This window comes from Scyliorhinus canicula, chromosome 9, assembly GCF_902713615.1.
Source record: "Scyliorhinus canicula chromosome 9, sScyCan1.1, whole genome shotgun sequence".
Taxonomy (NCBI): Eukaryota; Metazoa; Chordata; class Chondrichthyes; order Carcharhiniformes; family Scyliorhinidae; genus Scyliorhinus; species Scyliorhinus canicula.
Window position 1 is genome coordinate 125,362,836 of NC_052154.1, and position 21,577 is coordinate 125,384,412.

General features: G+C 44.3%; 1 protein-coding gene across 4 annotated transcripts in view; it reads right to left on the reverse strand.

The window, feature by feature from the left end:
• Positions 1–21,577, reverse strand: part of LOC119971660 (protein phosphatase 1 regulatory subunit 12A-like) — a 266,177-nt gene that overhangs the window by 138,037 nt on the left and 106,563 nt on the right. For all 4 annotated transcript variants that reach the window (XM_038807505.1, XM_038807503.1, XM_038807502.1 and 1 more), the window contains exon 2: positions 760–890. In XM_038807505.1, the coding sequence (XP_038663433.1) occupies positions 760–890 (131 nt within the window). The remainder of the gene's footprint in view (positions 1–759; positions 891–21,577) is intronic.

The following is a 21,577-nucleotide window of genomic DNA, read 5'->3' on the forward strand; positions in this document are numbered from 1 at the left end:
ATTGCATTAGTGGACATGTCCATGTGCCCAGTCAATGCTGTCATGGGAAGTCTGGACCAACCTCTGCTCTATTACTGCTATAAACAAATTCACAGGAATGCTCAAGCGTGGCTGGAAGCAATATTCCATAGTTTTAATTTACAGGACAAAAACTTGGATAGAAGACTCTGTGCAACCCTGAGAGAGGAGAAACAGATGACAGTTAACAGCCCGTTTGTGTTTAAAGAAGATAAATACTATTCCTGGGGGAAACATTTTGAAATATGAAAAAAGTCATTCCCTAATGACAGACAGAGGTTTTTAACAGAGTTGATAAGGCTTCGTTTTGGTTAGCCGAAAGAAAAATTATAATCTATATTAATTGTAGATTTCACTTGGAAATGCACCAAAGAGTGTCCAAAGTCATTCTTCTTTTACTGAGAGTCATGCTTCCAGACCAACCGAGAAAATCAATTGTCTGCCTTGAATGTTTGCATTTCTTTCTATTACAATAATTCCATTTTTTAAAATGTTTACAATAAAAGTGGAGGAATATTGGGACATCGACAGCATACAGGTCTGTACTCCCACTGCATTTCCAACACAATTTTGTGTTTTGGAGTCAGTCAGGGACTTTTTGAAGCTCCTCGTCAACTATTGCTGATTTGGTCTTGGGGTTTATGAATACTGGGAGACACGAGGTCAAATCAATGCTTATTTTGGAAAGGCGTAACAATGAGGATGAATAGGTTTCTATGCACTTGCTGTATCCACACTCACTGTGTGATCTCCATGAAACCACAGGAAGCTGCTGCATGTAACGCTGTCCAGCCTTCATTATCAGGTTGATTAACATTAGCTCCATGCTCCAGCAGAAAAGTGACCATGTCCAGGTTTTCATCGATGCAGGCCTATCAGAGAGAAGGCAACAATCAGCAAACAATCATACTTGGCTGCTTCCCCGCACGATACCATCGCTTTTACTGTACCCAGAGTCAGCGGCAAGCTATTAAAATTAGTTACTCAAAATTCTCCTGCAGCACTGTCCATTTTGATTTACAGAATACATGTCAAGAAAAGTTGTACAAGAGGGAAGGCCTAATATAAAAAATAAAACAGAAAATTATGGAAATATTCAGCACGCCATGCAGCATCTATAGAGAGAGAAATGTTTTCCTCTCTCTTTATCCGCAATTTGTATTTCTCCCCTGACCCTACCCCAGTGTGTGTATTGCTTTTTCTCAATTGTGTTTCTCTACCTCCCTCTCCTCCTTGCTCTCTCAGGTCTCACTGAGATTCCAAGAGATACTCATTGGTCCCAATTCCCTCAGGCTTCTAATCTGCATTGAAGTGGTGAGTTCCTAATACTGGGGAGGCCAGCAGGACTGAGACAACACAGTTTGGTTCTAAGTCACAACAGCCAACGTACTGTGTATGCATGAACCACACAGAGGTGGGCCATTCAGCAAACCCTCTCCCACCACCCCAAGTTGCCAGCAGCAGGAGCACTCGGGAGGCAAATGCTATTCTGCGAGGGTAGAACAGGGCCATTTACAGTTTAAATTTAGGCAGCACACCTTTGGAATTGGGATCAGGGCTAACGAGAGCTAGTAGTATGTGGAGATTCAAAATAAAATTTTAAAAGTGGCTTACAGCTTTACCAAGAATATGGGGAAGCTGCTGAAGGCAGGTCATCTTCTGATGAATCCTCCAGGAGCATTTCCACACATTTAAACAGAGTTGACAACCCCATTCGCACAAGAAAGAGACCGAGAGGTTGGGAGTAAAGAGGACAACACCAATACCTGGCGGCCAGAAGCTTGCAATTGCAACGTGACAAACAAGAAGTTTACATATATTTATTCCATTATAAATCTGGATATAAAAGGTTTACCCAAAGTAGCTAGTCAGTAAGGGTAATAGCTGGACAGTAGGGGTAATAGCTAGACAGTAGGGGTAATAGATAGACAGTAGGGGTAATAGCTGGACAGTAGGGGTAATAGTTAGGCAGTAGGAGTAATAGCTAGACAGAAGGGGTAATGTCACCGTCACAAGGTTTCTATTGTACACACACAAAAGTTAACTCTCACTGCGTCCCTGACCCCTTACTCTGTTAAAGATGTGGGTTATTGTCAAGATAAAACTTCATCGACAGAGGCACCCTCCTGTACTACATAAATTGATAACCTCCACATATAATTCGAGCATGGTACAAGGGGAAATCTCAGCCATCTCTGGTTTGTACAACTCAACTCTCTACCGCTGGTTCCATCGTTTGAAAGGCACATGAACGCTTAGGGGAGAAAACCTGTAAAAATGATGAGGAACATAATTGCACAGCATAATGGAGATTGGGAGGGGTGGTGTGGTGAAGGGAAATGTGCAGGGGTGGGGAAGGGGAGGGCTGAGTCACAGATACTGCTATTGAATTGTAAAAGCAACAAGGAAGTTCACAAATTATGAGCAGTAACCAAGGCGATTGACAAAACAAACAACATAAATCCCCTTCTATCAGGAAGCTCCATCTGAACAGGATCCCCAAAATAGATATGCATCTGGAACAATCTCAACAATTCAATTTTCTTAAAGTGGCTGCGAGTGTGCCTTTGCTTGTCTGCTTTTTGAGTGTGGGTGGAGAGCTGGGCTGGGAGAAACAGCACAAGCATCCTTACTGAAAGAATGGCAGTGGTATCAACCGGACTACTGAATCAACTGGCTCCCAGCAGCCGGAAACATTAAAATTAATGGACCAGTCCAAACAAAAAAGAGAGAAAGCTCTTTGGGTTTCAAAGCTGTCTTCATCATTTGGCTTCAGAAAGTTAATACACGGGTACACCAAGCAATTATGAAAGCAAGAGATATGTTAGCCTTTATTGCAAGAGAGTACAAGTACAATGGTAAGGAAGGTTTGCTGGTATTATATAGGGCTTTGGTGTGATCACACTGGAGTACTACACACAGGTTTGATCTCCTTACCAAAGGGAGGATATACTTGCCTTCGAAGGGCTGCCACCAAGGATCACAAGATTCACTCCTTGGACAACAGGGCTGTCCTATGACAAGAAATTGAACAGAATGGACCTGTATTCCCTGGAAGTTCGAAGAGGTATAAAATTCTTAAAGGGCTTGAGTGGGTCGATGCTGTTTCCTCTAGTTTGAGATTCAAGAACAAAGCCTCATAGTCTCAAAACCAAGGGCTGGCCAGTTAAGTATGAGATAATGAAAAATTTCTTACCTCAAGAGGGTGGCTGAGCTTTGGAATTATCTACCTACAGTCAACTGTCAGTCACCATCAATTGGTGCATTCTCCATGGCAATGCCTCTATCAATCAGAGTCCACTTGCCAATTAAGCAGCACTCTCCTCATGCAGTATAATTGCCTTACCGTACATTGGTGTTCTTGTGAATTGTCATCACGAGTGTAAGACGAAAAGCTTCATCACAAAAATCTATTTTATTAAGTAATACAAGAAAAAAATGCTTAATCTCACCTCAGCTTTATCTCACCTTAAACCTGTGTCCTCTGGTATCAATGCTTTATTGGAAACAGTTTATTTACTCCATCAAAAATAAACTTCATTAATTTAAATACTCTTACTAAATCTCTCCTTAACATTCACTGCTTTAAGGAGAACACCCTCAGCATCTCTCCAGTCTTTCCAAATCTGGTACAGTTCTTCCAAAGCTCTTCCACATCTTTCCTAAAGTGGACTGCCCAGAATTAGGCACATTACTCCATCTGAGTCTCACAGGTATTTTATAAAGGTTTAGCATAATATCCTTGCTTTTGTCCACTTTGCCTCAGTTTATAGAGACAAGATTCTGTCTACTTTCTGCTGCCAGTTTCAAAGATTTACATCCATAAACCCTCGGGTTTCTATCTGAAAACATACCTTTTACTTTTTAATTGCTTCTTCTCATTCTTCCTATTTTATTGAATTACTTCACAGTTCTCTACATCCATCTCCAGCTGATGCACATGTGCATCCTGGGGCAAGGCCTGTAGATACATTGCAGTTGGGGCAGATAGAGATTGCAAAACTTGGTAGCTTCGAGAAGACTGTCCAAACATGACTGAAGGGTGGACTATCAGAGTAAAAATCAATTCCTCTCTGAATCTCTAATGCAACAAGAGACTGTGCATTCTCAACAGGTCAGACATACATGATAATCATCCCATTGACTGCCTTGCATCTGCCCGTTCCACCTTTCTGGAACAGCAATGTCAGGAGTTTTTGTGGGTGATTCGAGAGGCACAACAGAAATTCATCCCAAGGAGGAGAAAACATGCTAAGGGCAGGATGAGGCAACCATAACTGACAAGGGAAGTCAGGGATACCATAAGCGAGAAAGAAAAACCATACAATGTGGCCAGGATTAACGAGGAGCCATAGTATTGGGAAGCAGGCCGAGGACAACAAAAAAAGCAATAAGGGGGAAAAGATGAAATATGAGTGTGAGCTATCTTGTAATACAAAAAGAGATTGCAAGAATTTTGTCGATATATAAAAGGTAAGAGAGGCAAGAACGGACCATTGGAAAATGAGGCTGGAGAAGTAGTAAAGGGAACAAAGAAATAGCAGAGGAACTGAATAGGTACTGTACATCAATCTTCAATGGTGGAAGAAACCAGTGGGATACCAGAACTTCAAGAGGGTCAGAGGGCAGAGTGAGTGTAGTGGCCATCACTAAGGAGAAGGTGCTGGGGAAGCTGAAAGGTCTGAAGGTGGATCAATCACCTGGACCGGATGGATTGCACCCCAGGGTTCTGAAGGTGATAGCGGAGGAGATTATGGAGGCATTAGTGGTGATCTGTTAGGAATCATTGGAGCCAGGGAGGGTCCCAGAGGATTGGAAAATGGTTAATATAACACCCTGTTTAAGAAGGAAGGGAGGCCGAGGATGGGCAAATGATAGGCCGATTAGCCTGACTTGGATCGTTAGTAAGATTTTAGAGTCCATTATTAAGGATGATATTGCGGAGAACTTGGAAGTGCAGGGTAAAACAGGGCTGAGTCAGCAAGGCTTTATCAAAAGGTGGTCATGTCTGACAAATCTTTTAGAATTCTTTGAGGAAGGACTTCCGGTGGCGGCCATGCACGGGTAGGTCGCGTAATCGGCAGCTCCCGCCGTGAACGGACTAACGGACCCTTTTAAGGAGCTTTAGCGGCTCCTTCCCGACGAAACGCGGCAGGCAAACGGCGCTAGAGGGCTCCCCACATTAGTTTATGGAGAGGACCAAGAGCAGGACGGCGAAACAAACGAGCACCGAGAAGCGGCTGGAACGGGCGCGGGAACAGAAAATGGCGGCCGGCTCGGATCAGGCAGCGTGGGCCCAGTGGTCGCAGGAACAGCAGGAGTTCCTTAGAAGCTGCTTTGTTGACCTGAAAACGGAGATGCTGGCCCCGATGAAGGCCTCAATGGAGAAAATGTTTGAGACCCAGAAAATGCAGGAGAAGGCGATCAAGGAGGTTGAGAAAAAGGTCTTGGATAATGAAGATAAGATACTGGGTCTGGCCGTCAGGGTGTAGGCACATGACACCCTGCATAAGAGGTGGCAGGAGAGGTTGGATACCTTGGAAGCAGGTCCAGGAGGCAAAACCTGTGCATTCTGGGCCTACCCGAGGGTGCGGAGGGGTCGGACACGAGTGCATTTGTGACCATTTTGCTGGGGACCCTGATAGGGACAGGAGCATTTCCTCGCCCTCTGGAACTGAATGGGGCGCACAGAGTCCTTGCAAGGAAGCCCAAAACGAATGAACCGCCGAGGGCTATGGTGGTACGGTTCCACCGCTTCTCAGATAAAGAATGTGTCCTGCGATGGGCTAAAAAGGAGCGGAGCAGCAGGTGGGAGAACAGCGTAATCCGCATTTACCAGGACCTGGGAGCAGAACTGGCCAAGGGGGGCGCTGGATTCAACCGTGCTAGGTGGCCCTCCACAATAAAAGGGTGAAGTTCGGACTGTTTTATTTAAAATTTTTAAAAAAGAATTCTTTGATGAGGTAACAAGGAAGTTAGACAAAGGAGAGCCAGTGGACGTGATCTATTTGGATTTCCAGAAAGCCTTTGACAAGGTGCCGTACAGGAGGCTGCAAAATAAGACAATAGCTCATGGTGTTAGGGGCAAGATACTGGCATGGATAGAGGATTGGCTGACTGGTAGGAGGCAGAAAATGGGGATAAAGGAGTCTTTTCAGCCTGCAGGCAGTGACTAGTAATGTTCCACAGGAGTCAGTGTTGGGACCACAACTATTCATGATGTAAATTAATGATCTGGAAGAAGGAACTGAGGGCATTGTTGCTAATTTGTAGATGATACAATATGCAGAGGGACAGGTAGTGTTGACGAAGCAGGGGGGTTACAGAAGGACTTGGACAGGCTCGGAGAATGGGCAAAGAAGTGGCAGATAGAATACAATGTGGAAAAGTGTGAGGTTATGCACTTGGGTATGAAAAATAGAGTCATAGACTATTTTCTAAATGGGGAAAGTCTTCAGAAATCTGAAGCACAAAGGGACTGAGGAGTCTCGGTTCAGGATTCTCTGAGGATTAACATGCAGGTTCCAGGGCAGCAAGGTGGCGCAGTGGTTAGTGCTGCTGCCTCACGGCTTTGAGGTCCCAGGTTCGATCCTAGCTCTGGGTCACTGTCCGTGTGGAGTTTGCACATTCTCCTCGTGTTTGCCTGGGTTTCGCCCCCACAACCCAAAAGATGTGCTGGGTAGGTGGATTGGCCATGCTAAATTGCCCCTTAATTGAAAAAAAAGAATTGGGTACTCTGAATTTGTAAAAAATAACATGTAGGTTCCTTTGGCAAGTAGGAAGGCAAATGTAATGTCAGCATTTATGTTGAGAGGGCGAGGGTACAAGAGCAGGAATTTACTGCTGAGGCTGTGTAAGGCTCTGGTCCGATCCCATTTGGAATATTGCAAGCAATTGTGGGCCCCATATCTAAGGAAGGATGCGCTGGCCTTGGAGAGGGTTCAGGGGAAGTTCACAAGAATGATCTTGAGAATGAAGGGCTTGTCATACAAGGAGTCTGGATCTGTACTTGATGGAATTTAGTACTTGATAGAATTTAGAAGGATGAGTTGGGACCTCATTGAAACTCACAGAATACTGAGAGGTCTGGATAGAATTGACGTGGAGAAGATGTTTCCACAAGGAGGAGGGACTAGAACCTGAGGGCATAGCCTCAACGAGATGAGGAGAAATGTCTTCAACCAGAGGGTGGTGAATCGGTGGAACTCATTGCCGCAGAAGGCTGCGGAGGCCAAGTCACAGTGTTTTTAAGACAGAGATAGATAGGTTCTTGATCAATAAGAGGATCAGGGGTTATGGAGAGAAGGCAGAAGAAGGGAATGAGAAACATATCAGCTATAATCACTTGATGGGCCAAATGGCCTAATCCTGCTCCAATGACTTATAGTCTTACGGTTCTCTTTATATCATTCTGAAGTTTATTACTACCCTCTTCAACATTTATTCAATTTCCTAAGTTCTGTGCTATCTGCAAACTTTGAAATCATGCCCTTTGTACCCAAGTCCAGGTCACTGCATTACATCGAAAAGAGCAATGGGCCTAATACGGACCTTTGGGACCAACACCGTATGCTTCCCTCCAATCTGAAAATCAGCCGTTAAACTTTTTGGCTCCTACTCAAAATTGTATCCATACTGTCACTGTCCTCTTGACCCTCTGGGCTAGAATGTTTTCAATAATTCTATTAGATGATACTTAATCAAAGGCAACGTGCCAAGGATAATTTTACAGGGCACACAGCGGCCTTATTAACAGCCTCTGATAATGGGAGAAGCAGAAGTGACAAACAAGCAGTAATCCAGAATCAGAAGGTGAAGCCTAGCACACGCGACTGAAAAAGATTATTCATGTGAGACGGAATTAATCAGCGGAGGGACTTAAAGGCACACAGAATCAGTGGATTTTTGGGAAAGTCAAAGATGGTTGATGTACAAATGAAGACTGAATCCCAGAAGGCACTGATGATGAGGAAAATGGTGAGAAATTCATCCTCAAAATGGTGGAATTATATGGAATATAATGTGGAAAAATGTGAAGTTATCCACTTTGGGAGGAAAAACAGAAATGGAGAGTATTTCTTAAATTGCAAGAGATTGGGAAATTTTGATGTCCAAAGCGTGTCCTTGTTCATGACTCACTGAAGCCATTAGGAGAGAAGATGGTATGTGGGCCTTTATTGCAAGATGATTTGAGACAGGAGTAAATAAATATTGCTGAAGTTGTATAGACCGCAGCTGGAATGTTGTACACAGCATCGGTCTCCCTACCCAAGAAAGGATATACTAGTCCAAGAAGAAGTGCAACAAAGGTTCATCAGACATTTTCCTGTGATGACAGATGTTATGACTGCCTAAGGGGTCAGAACCTACATTGTATCAAATTCCCTTCCTTGACCTTGAAATATGATCTTCCCAGGCGATTCGGGGATGGACCTTACTCCCAACTGGAAGAACCCCCACAGAATATGAACGCCGACCAAGGCGGGAGTTGGTGGGAGTGGAGAGAGTTATTGTGTTGTGTAGTAGAATAAACCTTGTTGCATCCTGTCTCCTCCCCAGGTGATTAGGGGGAGGAGCTTACTCCTATTGGGGCACGATCGGCTGTAACATCTGCACCTAGATTAGCAATGCCTATGCCAGATGTACCCCCATGGGCGGGAAGGGGTGCTGGTTAAATTTCCATCAGTTATTTCCCCTGAAGATCTCAGTACAATTAAGGGAGAGATGGCCACAATCAGCGTGGGTGAGAATGCTCAACCTAGGTATTTTGAATACGAGTTGGACCGGTTGGAACAGTTGAGCATTATCCACCCTGTCCATTTTGCAGATTGGGCCACACCAGTGGTCCCAGTAATGAAGCCTGACCGGTCAGTGCGACTGTGTTGTGACTCTATGATGACACGTCTCAACCGTTAACCAGTCCTTCGAATCGAAGACCTTAACGCCAGGTTCAAGTGGGGCAAGACTTTCACAAAGCCTGACTTGAGCTATACATACCTACATCTGATGCTAGACCCGGAGTTGTGGAAATACATAACGATCAACACCTATTGGCGTCTCTACAAATATACCCGTTTGCCATTTGGGGTCTCCTCGTCCCTGTGTAATATTCTAGCGTGTCATGGGGAATATGTTACGTGGATTACCACAAATGGTCGTCCACCTGGACAACGTCCTCATTACCAAAATCTCCTACAAGGAGCACATGGAGAACCTCACCAAGGTCCTCGAGCCGTTCGCTCAGGCCAAAGCCCGCCTCCGGAGAGAGAAGTGTGTTTTTCATGCACCCGAGGTCATGAACTTCGGGCTATCGGGAAGACAGCAGGGGCCTCCATCCGGTGGAAGAGAAGGTACAATTGATACAGTACATGTTTGGAATACTCTACCAGATAATGCGGAGGAATTAAAAGCATTGGAAGAGTTCAAAATGTAAGTGAATGTCCAGCTGAACGAACTGGAACAACTGGACAAGCTTGATTGGAAAACATCTTTCCTCATATTTAATATTGCACCGTCATGTCTGCTGGAAAATAAAAACACGTGCAAAAAAAGGCAGGAGTAATGAAATGATGGAGCGATGTTAGTCGTACCGATTTCCCTTATTCTAATAAGAACATAAGAACTAGGAACATCTGGCCCCTCGAGCCTGCTCCGCCATTCATTGAGATCATGGCTGATCTTTTGTGGACTCAGCTCCACTTTCCGGCCCGAACACCACAATGCTTAATCCCTTTATTCTTCAAAAAACTATCTACCGTATATACTCGCGTATCATGCGATCTCGCGTATCATGCGACCCCTAAATTTTAGACCCTAAAACATGATTTTATGCTATACCTCATGTATCATGCGAGTCACTTTTTTGAGACACCAAATGAGATACCAAATTACGCCGTTAATGAAAAGACACATTTTACGGTTGTACTAACGTGTATGGCAGATGGGACGAAACTTCCTCCAATGGTTATTTTTAAACGGAAATTAATGCCCAAAGTAAAATTTCCAAATGGTATCGTTGTCCATGTCCATGAAAAAGGTTGGATGAACGATAATGGTTGCAAGATTTGGCTGAAGAGAGTTTGGGAATCAAGAGCAGGTGGTTTACGACGCCCAAAAAGTTTACTTGTGTGGGATATGTTTAGGTCACATTGCGTGGATTCTGTTGTGAAAGCTGTTCGCGAATCAAACACCGATATAGCAATCGTTCCAGCTGGCTTGACTAGCGTCGTTCAGCCACTTGACGTATCCATTAATAAGCCATTTAAAGACAATATAAGAAAGAAATGGAATGACTGGATGATGGAAGGAGAGAAATCATTTACGAAGGGAGGGAATATGAAGGCTCCGGATTTGCCTCTACTGTGTTTGTGGGTAAAAGAAGCATGGGCTGAGATAGATGCAGGTTTGATTGTTAAAGCATTTAAAAAATGTGGAATAGCAAATGCTTTGGATGGAAGTGAAGATGATGCTATATTCGAAGATGCAGGAGAAGAGGATGAAAATATTGAAGACCTGGAAGATGATCAGTATGACGACTGCCTTGATGAAGAAGAATTCCAAGCTTTATTTGATGATGACACTGATAGCAATGAAAGCGAATTTGACGGATTTTAGTTAACCTGCAAAAGTTTGTTTTAATAGTTTTTTATTAAAGTTTTATTAAAGTTTGTTAATTAACCTACATATGTATTCCTGTTTTATATTTCATTATGTCCATAATAATGTCCATGTGACATTCCGTTAATGGATACGGTCTGCTTAACAGCCTAACAGCCTAATCTTGACGAGTACTTCACACCCGAAATTTTGTATCTCGCGTACCATGTGACCGCCCCCAAATTTAGGTCTTCAAAGGTCGCATGTTACACGAGTATATACGGTATCTTTATCTGAAAAACATTTAATGAAGGAGCCTCAACTGCTTCACTGGGCAAGGAATTCCATAGATTCACAACCCTTTGGGTGAAGAAGTTCCTCCTAGTCCTAAATCTACTTCCCCTTATTTTGAGGCTACCTAGTTCTGCTTTCACTGCCCGAATCTATCCTATCTATTCACTTCATAATTTATATGTTTCTATAAGATCCCCCCTCATCCTTCTAAATTCCAATGAGTACAGTCCCAGTCTACTCAATCTCTCCTCGTAATCCAACCCCTTCAGCTCTGGGATTAACCTAGTGAATCTCCTCTGCACATCCTCCAGCGCCAGTACGTCCTTTCTCAGGTAAGGAGACCAAAACTGAACACAATACTCCAGGTGTGGCCTCACTAACACCTTATACAATTGCAGCATAACCTCCTTTGTCTTAAACTCCATCTCTCTAGCAATGAAGGACAGAATTCCATTTGCCTTCTTAATCACCGTTGCACCTGTAAACCAACTTTTTGCGACTCATGCACTAGCACACTCAGGTCTCTCTGCACAGTAGCATGTTTTAATATTTTATCATGTAAATAATAATCCCTTTTGCTGTTATTCCTACCAAAATGGATAACTTCACATTTGTCAACATTGTATTCCATCTGACAGACCCTAGCCCATTCACTTCACCTATCTAAATCCCTCTGCAGACTTCCGGTATCCTCTGCACTTTTTGCTTCACCACTCATCTTAGCGTCGTCTGCAAATTTGGACACATTGTTCTTGGTCCCCAACTCCAAATCATCTATGTAAATTGTGAACAATTGTTGGCCCAACACTGATCCTGAGGGACACTGCTAGTTACTGATTGCCAACCAGAGAAACACCCATTAATCCCCACTCTTTGCTTTCTATTAATTAACCAATCCTCTATCCATGCTACTACTTTACCCTCAATGCTATACAACTTTATCTTATGCAGCAACCTTTTGTGTGGCACCTTGTCAAAGGCTTTCTGGAAATCCAGATATACCACATCCATTGGTTCCCCGTTATCTACCGCACTGGTAATGTCCTCAAAAAATTCTTAAATTAGTTAGGCAAGACCTGCCCTTTATGAACCCATGCTGCGTCTGCCCAATGGGACAATTTCTATCCAGATGGCTCGCTATTGCTTCCTTGATGATAGATTCCAGCATCTTCCCTACTACCGAAGTTAAGCTCACTGGCCTATAGTTACCCGCTTTCTGCCTACCTCCTTTTTTAAACAGTGGTGTCACATTTGCTAATTTCCAATCCGCCGGGACCACCCCAGAGTCTCGTGAATTTTGGTAAATTATCACTAGTGCATTTGCAATTTCCCTAGACATCTCTTTTAGTACTCTGGGATGCATTCCATCAGGTCCAGGAGGTTTGTCTACTTTAGCCCCATTAGCTTGCCCATTACTACCTCTTTAGTGATAACAATCATCTCAAGGTCCTCACCTGTCACAGCCTTATTTCTATCAGTCACTGGCATGTTATTTGTGTCTTCCACTGTGAAGACCGACCCAAAAAACTGGTTCAGTTCCTCAGCCGTTTCCTCATCTCCCATTATTAAATCTCCCTTCTCATCCTCTAAAGGACCAATATTTACCTTAGCCACTCTTTCTTGTTTTATATATTTGTAGAAACTTTTACTGTCTGTTTTTACCCGTACCAGCCTCCCCGAACAGGCGCCGGAATGTGGCGACTAGGGACTTTTCACAGTAACTTCATTTGAAGCCTACTTGTGACAATAAGCGATTTTCGTTTCATTATATTCTGAGCAAGTTTATTCTCATAATCTATCTTCCTCTTCTTTATAGCGTTTTTAGTCGCTTTCTGTTGCCTCCTAAAGATTTCCCAGTCCTCTAGTCTCCCACTAATCTTTGCCACTTTGTATGCTTTTTCCTTCAATTTGATACTCTCCCTTATTTCCTTAGATATCCACGGTCGATTTTCCCTCTTTCTACCGTCCTTCCTTTCTGTTGGTATAAACCTTTGCTGAGCACTGTGAAAAATCACTTGGAAGGTTCTCCACTGTTCCTCAACTGTTTCACCATAAAGTCTTTGCTCCCAGTCTAGATCAATGTTAGATCTCTGCAATGGGCTCTGCTATGCCCAGCATTGCTAGGGCCAGGCAATTGAAATTTAGAGACTGAGTCAACCTCGATGCAAGCGATTTGTAATCCCCGATCAGCATTTTGAGAGAGATTGGTCAGAGACACCAGTTGTTTCACAGAACATAGAATCCTTACAGTACAGAAGGAGGCTATTCGTCCCATCGAGTCTCCACCGATCCTTCGAAAGACGACCCCACCCAGTCCTACTCCACCAATCCTATTCCCGCAACCCCACCTGTGGTGATATGCAACTGTAAATACACAAGGGGTTAATATAAATACACGTAGACTAGATAGACACAAGAGGGAGCACCAGAGACATGACACACAGACATTCAACCAATAGGTCAGTAAGATAGGACACGACCAATGGGCATTCACGATACACACAGAGGTGAAACTACCACAGGAGGGCATTACACCAACCCATATAAAAAGGACACAGCACACATGATCTTTCTCTTTCCAGTAGAGACACTCAGTGAGTACAGACACAGGGTTGATTGAACATCACACCCACCACGTGGATTATAGCAGACTGGTTCGTCTGAGTAGCTATAGAAGGATTAACAGTCGAGTCGAATCCAAGTAGGAGAATTTTTAATAAATGTGTTAAAGCTATCTCCCAAGTCTGAACCTTCCTTTGTCAGAGTGCACATCAAGGAAGCAGCTAATGCTACGTCAAGAGCATAACAAAACACAACCCCCAGGAGCAATTTAGAATGACCAATCCACCTACCCTGCCCATCTTTGGACTGTGGGAGGAAACTGGAGCACTCGGAGGAAATCCACGCAGACACGGGAGAATGTGCAAACTCCACACAGACCGCCACCCGAGGTCGGAATCGGACCCAGGTCCCTGATGCTGTGAGGCGCAATGCTAACCACTGTGCCACTGTGCCACCCCCACCCTTCATTTCAGCTGTTGCAAGTTCCACCACCCTACAGCGGTGCTGACTGTCGGCCCCTTCCTTCCTCTGATAGATTCATCAACTGAAGCTAAAACCTCAGCGAGATCCAAGCCAAAATGAATCATATTACACTCATCCAGGAAAAAGCAAGTCGATGGTGTATTTAAATAAATAAATAAATAATCTTTATTGTCATAACAAGGCTTATATTAACACTGAAAATGAAGTTACTGTGAAAAGCCCCTAATCGCCACATTCCAGCGCCTGTTCGGGTACAGCTGATATGGGAATTGAACCTGTATTGCTGGCCTTGTTCTGCATCCCAAACCAGCTGTCTAGCCAACTGAGCTAAACCAGCCACATATTTATCAGGTGAGCAGGAGTCTAAATTGATCGCTGCGTAGCCATTGCGAGACGAATGTCTTCACAGATTGACTTTCCCCAATCTACAAACTTGCACGTAATAGCAGGTTAAAGGAGACAGGAGGCATGTCATATTTTCAGATATGGATATAGGGTCTAGATCACCAAAAACAGCAATCAGCTCAGCCCTTTGACATTCATGGAAAAGTAGACATCAGTGGAGAGTTTCACACATTGGAAACCCTTGGCCAATAAGACAAAGAAGCTTATTTTCAAAGAAGCAGCCGCCCCAAAAGATTAAAATCAAAAAGGTCAAAACCTTTAGTGCCAATGCCTTCAAATTAAAGTCCCCAAACTTATTATTTCATATTGAAGTTGGCATTCAGGTTAAATTTTAGAAACGTGTGGACAACCAGTTCAAAAACTAAGCTACTCATTCCCAAAACAATTGGCTGACAGCCTTCCCGCCCATAACGGCAGTCTGCAGCTCTGTGATGAGTTAACAACCCAGACTTGAGGCTGTAGGTCGATCATTCTCTCTTTCTCTACAGAGTACATCGACAGAATATGCCAAACCGTCAAAGTAGGAGGGAATGGAACACTTCAGGACATGTACCTCACAGAGCGACTGACAGGAGCTGGTACAACATTAATAACTAAAAACAGTACAAATTAGTTATATATAGAACTATGAGGGGTCGTGGGATCCAGGATTTTTCCCACAAGTGCCCTCTGGCCTATTAAATCAAGAATAACAAACGCTTTTGGCTAGGTTTCCATCAGTCACTGGAACAGCAAGAAAACCCCATTGCTGGTTCTGACATTATTAAGCTGCATCTCTCTGATTCTGTGTTGCCCATTTCTCAGTTAACGAATCCACAGTCTGTCAATAGGAGCCACCACATTCTGCTTTCCTGATCACCATCTTTGCAACTCGAGGGGATGAAAGTATCCGGTTTCTGGAGCAGGGTTGCCAACTGTGATTAAGTGTATTCCTGGAGGTTTCATCACGTGACTTGCCCTCTTGCTGCAACCGTAGTCGGCCAACACATCCATCTTTGCAATTCATTGCCTTCTACGCCAATCAGAAAGCTAAAAGACTCATTACCCAATTGGACGGTGCGCGACTGTCAGACAATCAGTTCTTCCCCACCACCCCCCCCCCCCCCCCCCCCCCCCCCCACAACCATGTTCAATATTTTTGAATCTGATGAAGAGAAATGGTCAAAGAAAATGACAGAGAAAAAAATATATAATTTTAACGTCCTGATGATTTTTCTCCAGGGTTGCAAACAGCAGAGTGCTGGGGATAGATCTTCAACTCCTGGAGACTTCAGGCCAATCCTGGAGGGTTGGCAACCTTATCCTGGAGTTGCTTGCAAATCTACAACCCAGATTCTTCCTAATCAGAGGAGAGGTAAAAAAAACATTGAGAAAAACAGAAGCTTGGCACAAATGACTCATGCAAGAACACAAGGAGAGCGGAGAAACCTTCCACCTCACCATTCAGGGCAGCTCCAACACACACTATTGTGGATTCCACTCCACACACTTAAGCTTGCGGAATGGTTAGTACAAATTGGCACCTTGGCGGATTTTGCTGTCATAAAAAGATGCTCAATATACATGCAAGCTGTCCAAATCCCCTGAAACTATCCCCCTGCACCCCTATAGGTAAACAAGCAAAATCACGTAAACAAATCTCAACAAGGTTGTTTCATTCGAAAATAATCAGTGCCAAGAGACAATCACCTCCATGTTGTATTTTGTATTTTTTGAGGGAATATTTTAAAAACTCTCTCCACGTGAAAATCCTGCTCCTCCACACCTCTGGGCCCTTCTCCCACAAGCATCAGCGCTCATCCTAACCGTAAGTCAACGTAACGCCTCTCATTCAGTTCTATGTGCAAAGGTGAGACAGTGTGAAACTTTAAAAAGAGATAAAGCAAACTGGGAGGGGGACGGGAAGATAGACATATTCAATCTGTCGCCATGGTCAAATCAGTACTATCGTGAAGCTGCTTCCCATGGGGAGATCTGGTTTTGCTTTTTCCAGTTTGGAAGATAGAAAATGGGACAGAATGCTCTTACTCTGTGCAGCAAATGATTCTGAACTTGATGTGACCTCTGCAGCTCCATAGAAACACTGGTCTCAGTGTAGGCCCCAAGCAGGCAAAAGCCCTCCTCCAAGAAAAAAAAATGCTCAGCAAATGGAAAAGAAGCTAATTCCTTCGAGCTAACTGGCTGCAGTGACTTGGAAAGCATTCACATCAGACTGGAAAGGAATGCATTGCAGTGAAAATTAGACATTGTGCACCAGCTGGGATATGAACACTGCCAACCAGCACTGACCTCCTTCGTCGAGTCATCTCCTACAGCCAATCACCTCCAGGAAATACTCAAACAAATACACAGCTTTTTTCACCCACTGCGCCTCAGGTTCACGTTCCACATTGTACACATCCACCACCCCACCCCCCATCTCCTCTACATGCCCTAGACATACCCACAACCCTGCTCAGCTAATCCTGAACACTGCTCTCCCTTTCCTCCAATATTCTTGATGGGTCTGCCAGCTAATACTCCAGATTCTCTCCCCCACCCGCTGCCCACATGCTCTTCTACCTTCCCGCGCTCCCCCACCACACCCACCTTGCCACTGCAGCTATTGTTCAACACTGTAACTTCATACTACACTGCAGTGCTTGGAGAGTTGCCAAAATAGAGTCTGGGATAAAGAATCTGTGACTGGACTGCGACCTGGCAGTGTACCATAATGCCAGGCTGCCCCCTTTACTCACTGTAATTAACTTCACAATTGATCCACTGGCATCGATCTTTTCTCCCCTTGAAGCCAGCCAAAAATTAAATTGGCAAAATCAGCTTTGAGTCGATCCCAGTTTATGTCAAAATTAAAAATGAAATTGTTCATTATGGGGGGAAAATGGACTTAACCAGTAAAATAACTTTTGGAAGAATAAATTATATATCCTTGGAAATATTAAACACATCTATCTTCAGAGAATGTTACATGGGGGTGACGTACATCATAAACTGTCCTCAGCACTTTCACACTCGAGGAAGTACCTCAAGTTGTCTACAGGCGACTCAAGGTGTGCCCTGTGCCAATGCTGCTCGTTGGTGCATTTAAATCATAAAGCATTCTTGGTATCAAAACGAGGAACAGCAGTTGCATGTATCATGCTGGAAATGTACCTGCTGATGTTGATAGTTCCAGATCTTAATGGGTTCATTCATCAAACGATAATAGTACTGGGCTGGTGTTAAGAACTGATTAGTTTTATTTAATCTAACCACACACACTAAGATTGGAACCACACCTCTCCCAATCCAGAGAGGGAACAGTATTACCTGGTCTCCACTCACTCCTGAATGTTCAGGATCTGACACTAATACCCTGGCCCCATCTTTGGCGCTCACTGCAATTGGACTACTTACATCAGCGAGGTGGGTGCTGTGGCCTTGTCATTTAAACCTTAGTGAGAGGAGCATCAGGCTCCTATTTGACCAACATGGCTGAAACCAATGAAAAATAAAATACGACAGATGCTGGAAATCTCGAATAAAGATAGAAAACGCTGTCAATCAATGAAAGAAGGGAAGGGGGTTTCACGCAAATCGTAAAGTTTTCTGTACTTTCCAATGCTGAGACAGATCCAGAATTTTCCATTTCTCTTGCCAAGATTGATAATCCAGTTACTTTGACTATCTCACTCCATCCGAGCAGCCCACGTCAGTTGATAATTGGGGGTAGAGGGTTATGTTGGACAAATTACTCGGTGTACGTTATAAAGGAAGCAATTGTAGAACGACGAGATGCGTGCTTAGTTGTTGCCCTCAGAAACTATTATCCATTATTACATCCTGCATTCCCACTGTTCAAATAGCTCAGACACAGGAAAGTGATAATTGTCAAGGTCAAAGTGCTCAATGTGTGAGACTAGGTCAAGAATTTGAGACTGTTCCAAGAGCTGAACTTGTCTCTCTTTTTCAGATAAACTATAAAAGAGACAGCATTCATCCTCTGCACAGAGGCGCCAAATCCTGAAGTACAAAGCTACATAGAGAGGAAAGATTCATTTAAGCTTACAGCATGGACCAGATCGCTCTGAAAACTCTGTTTGCTTCTCATTCCTGGGGTTCCTTTGACAGGTACAATCTGCACATCAGTGCAATGGGCATTGTAACTAGATTGGGAGGAGTACTGTACCAGGCCACCCAAGCGAGAGCCGAGAGGTGGGCAGAGTAGCAGTCGGGAGCTGCGAAGAAGACGAGGCAAGTGCCAACATTGTGTCTCGGGAAACTTGGGAGCAACAGCCAGCGGGAGCAGGCGACTCAACCAGAGCCAGAAGTCAACCAAGCAGCAAGGCTGAGTGAGATCGTGCTGTGCTGGAAAGCAACCGGACTGGGCAACAGGGGTGAGATTTTGGGTTTCTGTGCCTTGCATTGTGCGAGCTGAGGGTATGCGGGGTCAGAAGAGTGTTGACATAATTGCCAATATTCGCTGGATATGTGAATTCACCTGACCTCGCTACAAATTCTTCTGATCACCTTGCTGATTTTTCACCATGACTTTCTGACCAGCACAGAACTCTCTTAAGTTTCATGTCTGATGCATCGTGACTCATCTTCATTTCTCTTGCTTTTCTCTTCCTTTGCTAGCGACACCAGGATTCCAAAAACTAAACTTTGTCCTATTCATGCGTTTAAACACTAACTCTAAGGCGAGCGACTTGTTATACACGGTGGGGTGATTCTGTAGGATTAACATTGTTTACTCTCTGTTAAAGAGAAACATGGAAATTGCAGCCTAGCTTGACACCTATTAAATACTTCTGCACAGACCTCTTCACAATCTGTATACTTCTTTCTGCAGCATCATTCTATGCTGGGTGATATGGTGGTATCAGAATGTGTTTGCATCCAATATTACCCAGACATATTTCAAATTCTTCTGATGTAAACCGTGGGCATTATCTGAACATCAACTGAAAACTCAAAAACATCTCTAAGTCTCAATAGTTTGAGATATTGGACACAGATCACCTGCGATAATGATTGATCAACACGATACTCTGTCCATTCCACTATAAAGACATCTACATATACTGGTCCCCATGGTTTTCAGGTGTTTGACATGAATAAAATGAAAGGAACCTTGCTTGGATCATTCCTCACTTGGAGACACACTTCAGAACTTTTCCCCAACTCTTCATCATCTCAGTCTAGACTTTGGATACCAAAAACAACTTGGCTGCTGCTTTTATATGGACTATCCCTGTATGCTCTTAATGAAGTTCTTCCAACAATATCCCACTAAACTGTGGCAGCCCGGACCTATGCTCAGTTCATTCCCACATGTGAAATATTGCTGCAATTTCTAGTTGCATGCATTAGGCAAGCCATTCATGATCTAGAGTACTTTACTCAACACCGCAACCTGGTGAGGTTCTTCACTTGTTACGCTGGAAACACTGAAAATTAAATTGTGTGTGTAAAGTAATTTACAGGTAACGCAATAGCTAGAAATGGTGAATCTTCATGAGAAATCTTCCCAGTGACAAACACACAACCGTAGTCCACACTCTCATTGTCATCCACACAACTGTAACCCACTGTCTCCGTGCCACTCTCACATCTATAACCCACTGTCCCAGTGACACTCACACAACTGTAACTCACTGTCTCCGTGCCACTCTCACATCTATAACCCACTGTCCCAGTGACACTCTCACAACAGTAACCCACTGTCTCCGTGCCACTCTCACATCTATAACCCACTGTCCCAGTGACACTCTCACAACAGTAACCCACTGTCTCCGTGCCACTCTCACAACTGTAACTCACTGTCCCAGTGACACTCTCACAACTGTAACCCACTGTCCCAGTGCCACTCTCACAACAGTAACCCACTGTCTCCGTGCCACTCTCACAACTGTAACCTACTGTCTCCGTGACACTCTCACAACTGTAACCCACTGTCCCAGTGACACTCTCACATCTGTAACCCACTGTCCCAGTGACACTCTCACAACTGTAACCCACTGTCCCAGTGACACTCTCACAACTGTAACCCACTGTCCCCGTGACACTCTCACAACTGTAACTCACTGTCCCAGTGACACTCTCACATCTGTAACCCACTGTCCCAGTGACACGCTCACATCTGTAACACACTGTCCCAGTGACACTCTCACAACTGTAACACACTGTCTCCGTGCCACTCTCACAACAGTAACCCACTGTCTCCGTGACACTCTCACAACTGTAACCCACTGTCCCAGTGACACTCTCACAACTGTAACACACTGTCTCCGTGCCACTCTCACAACAGTAACCCACTGTCTCCGTGCCACTCTCACAACTGTAACTCACTGTCCCAGTGACACTCTCACAACTGTAACCCACTGTCCCAGTGACTCTCTCACAACTGTAATCCACTGTCCCAGTGACACTCTCACATCTATAACCCACTGTCCCAGTGACACTCTCTCAACTGTAACTCACTGTCCCAGTGACTCTCTCACATCTGTAACCCACTGTCCCAGTGACATTCTCACAACTGTAACCCAATAACCCAGTGACACTCTCACAACTGTAACTCACTGTCCCAGTGACACTCTCTCAACTGTAACTCACTGTCCCAGTGACTCTCTCACATCTGTAACCCACTGTCCCAGTGACATTCTCACAACTGTAACCCAATAACCCAGTGACACTCTCACAACTGTAACTCACTGTCCCAGTGACACTCTCTCAACTGTAACCCACTGTCCCAGTGACTCTCTCACATCTGTAACCCACTGTCCCAGTGACATTCTCACAACTGTAACCCAATAACCCAGTGACACTCTCACAACTGTAACTCACTGTCCCAGTGACACTCTCTCAACTGTAACTCACTGTCCCAGTGACACTCTCACAACTGTAACACACTGTCTCCGTGCCACTCTCACAACAGTAACCCACTGTCTCCGTGCCACTCTCACAACTGTAACCTACTGTCTCCGTGACACTCTCACAACTGTAACCCACTGTCCCAGTGACACTCTCACAACTGTAACACACTGTCTCCGTGCCACTCTCACAACAGTAACCCACTGTCTCCGTGCCACTCTCACAACTGTAACTCACTGTCCCAGTGACACTCTCACAACTGTAACCCACTGTCCCAGTGACTCTCTCACAACTGTAATCCACTGTCCCAGTGACACTCTCACATCTATAACCCACTGTCCCAGTGACACTCTCTCAACTGTAA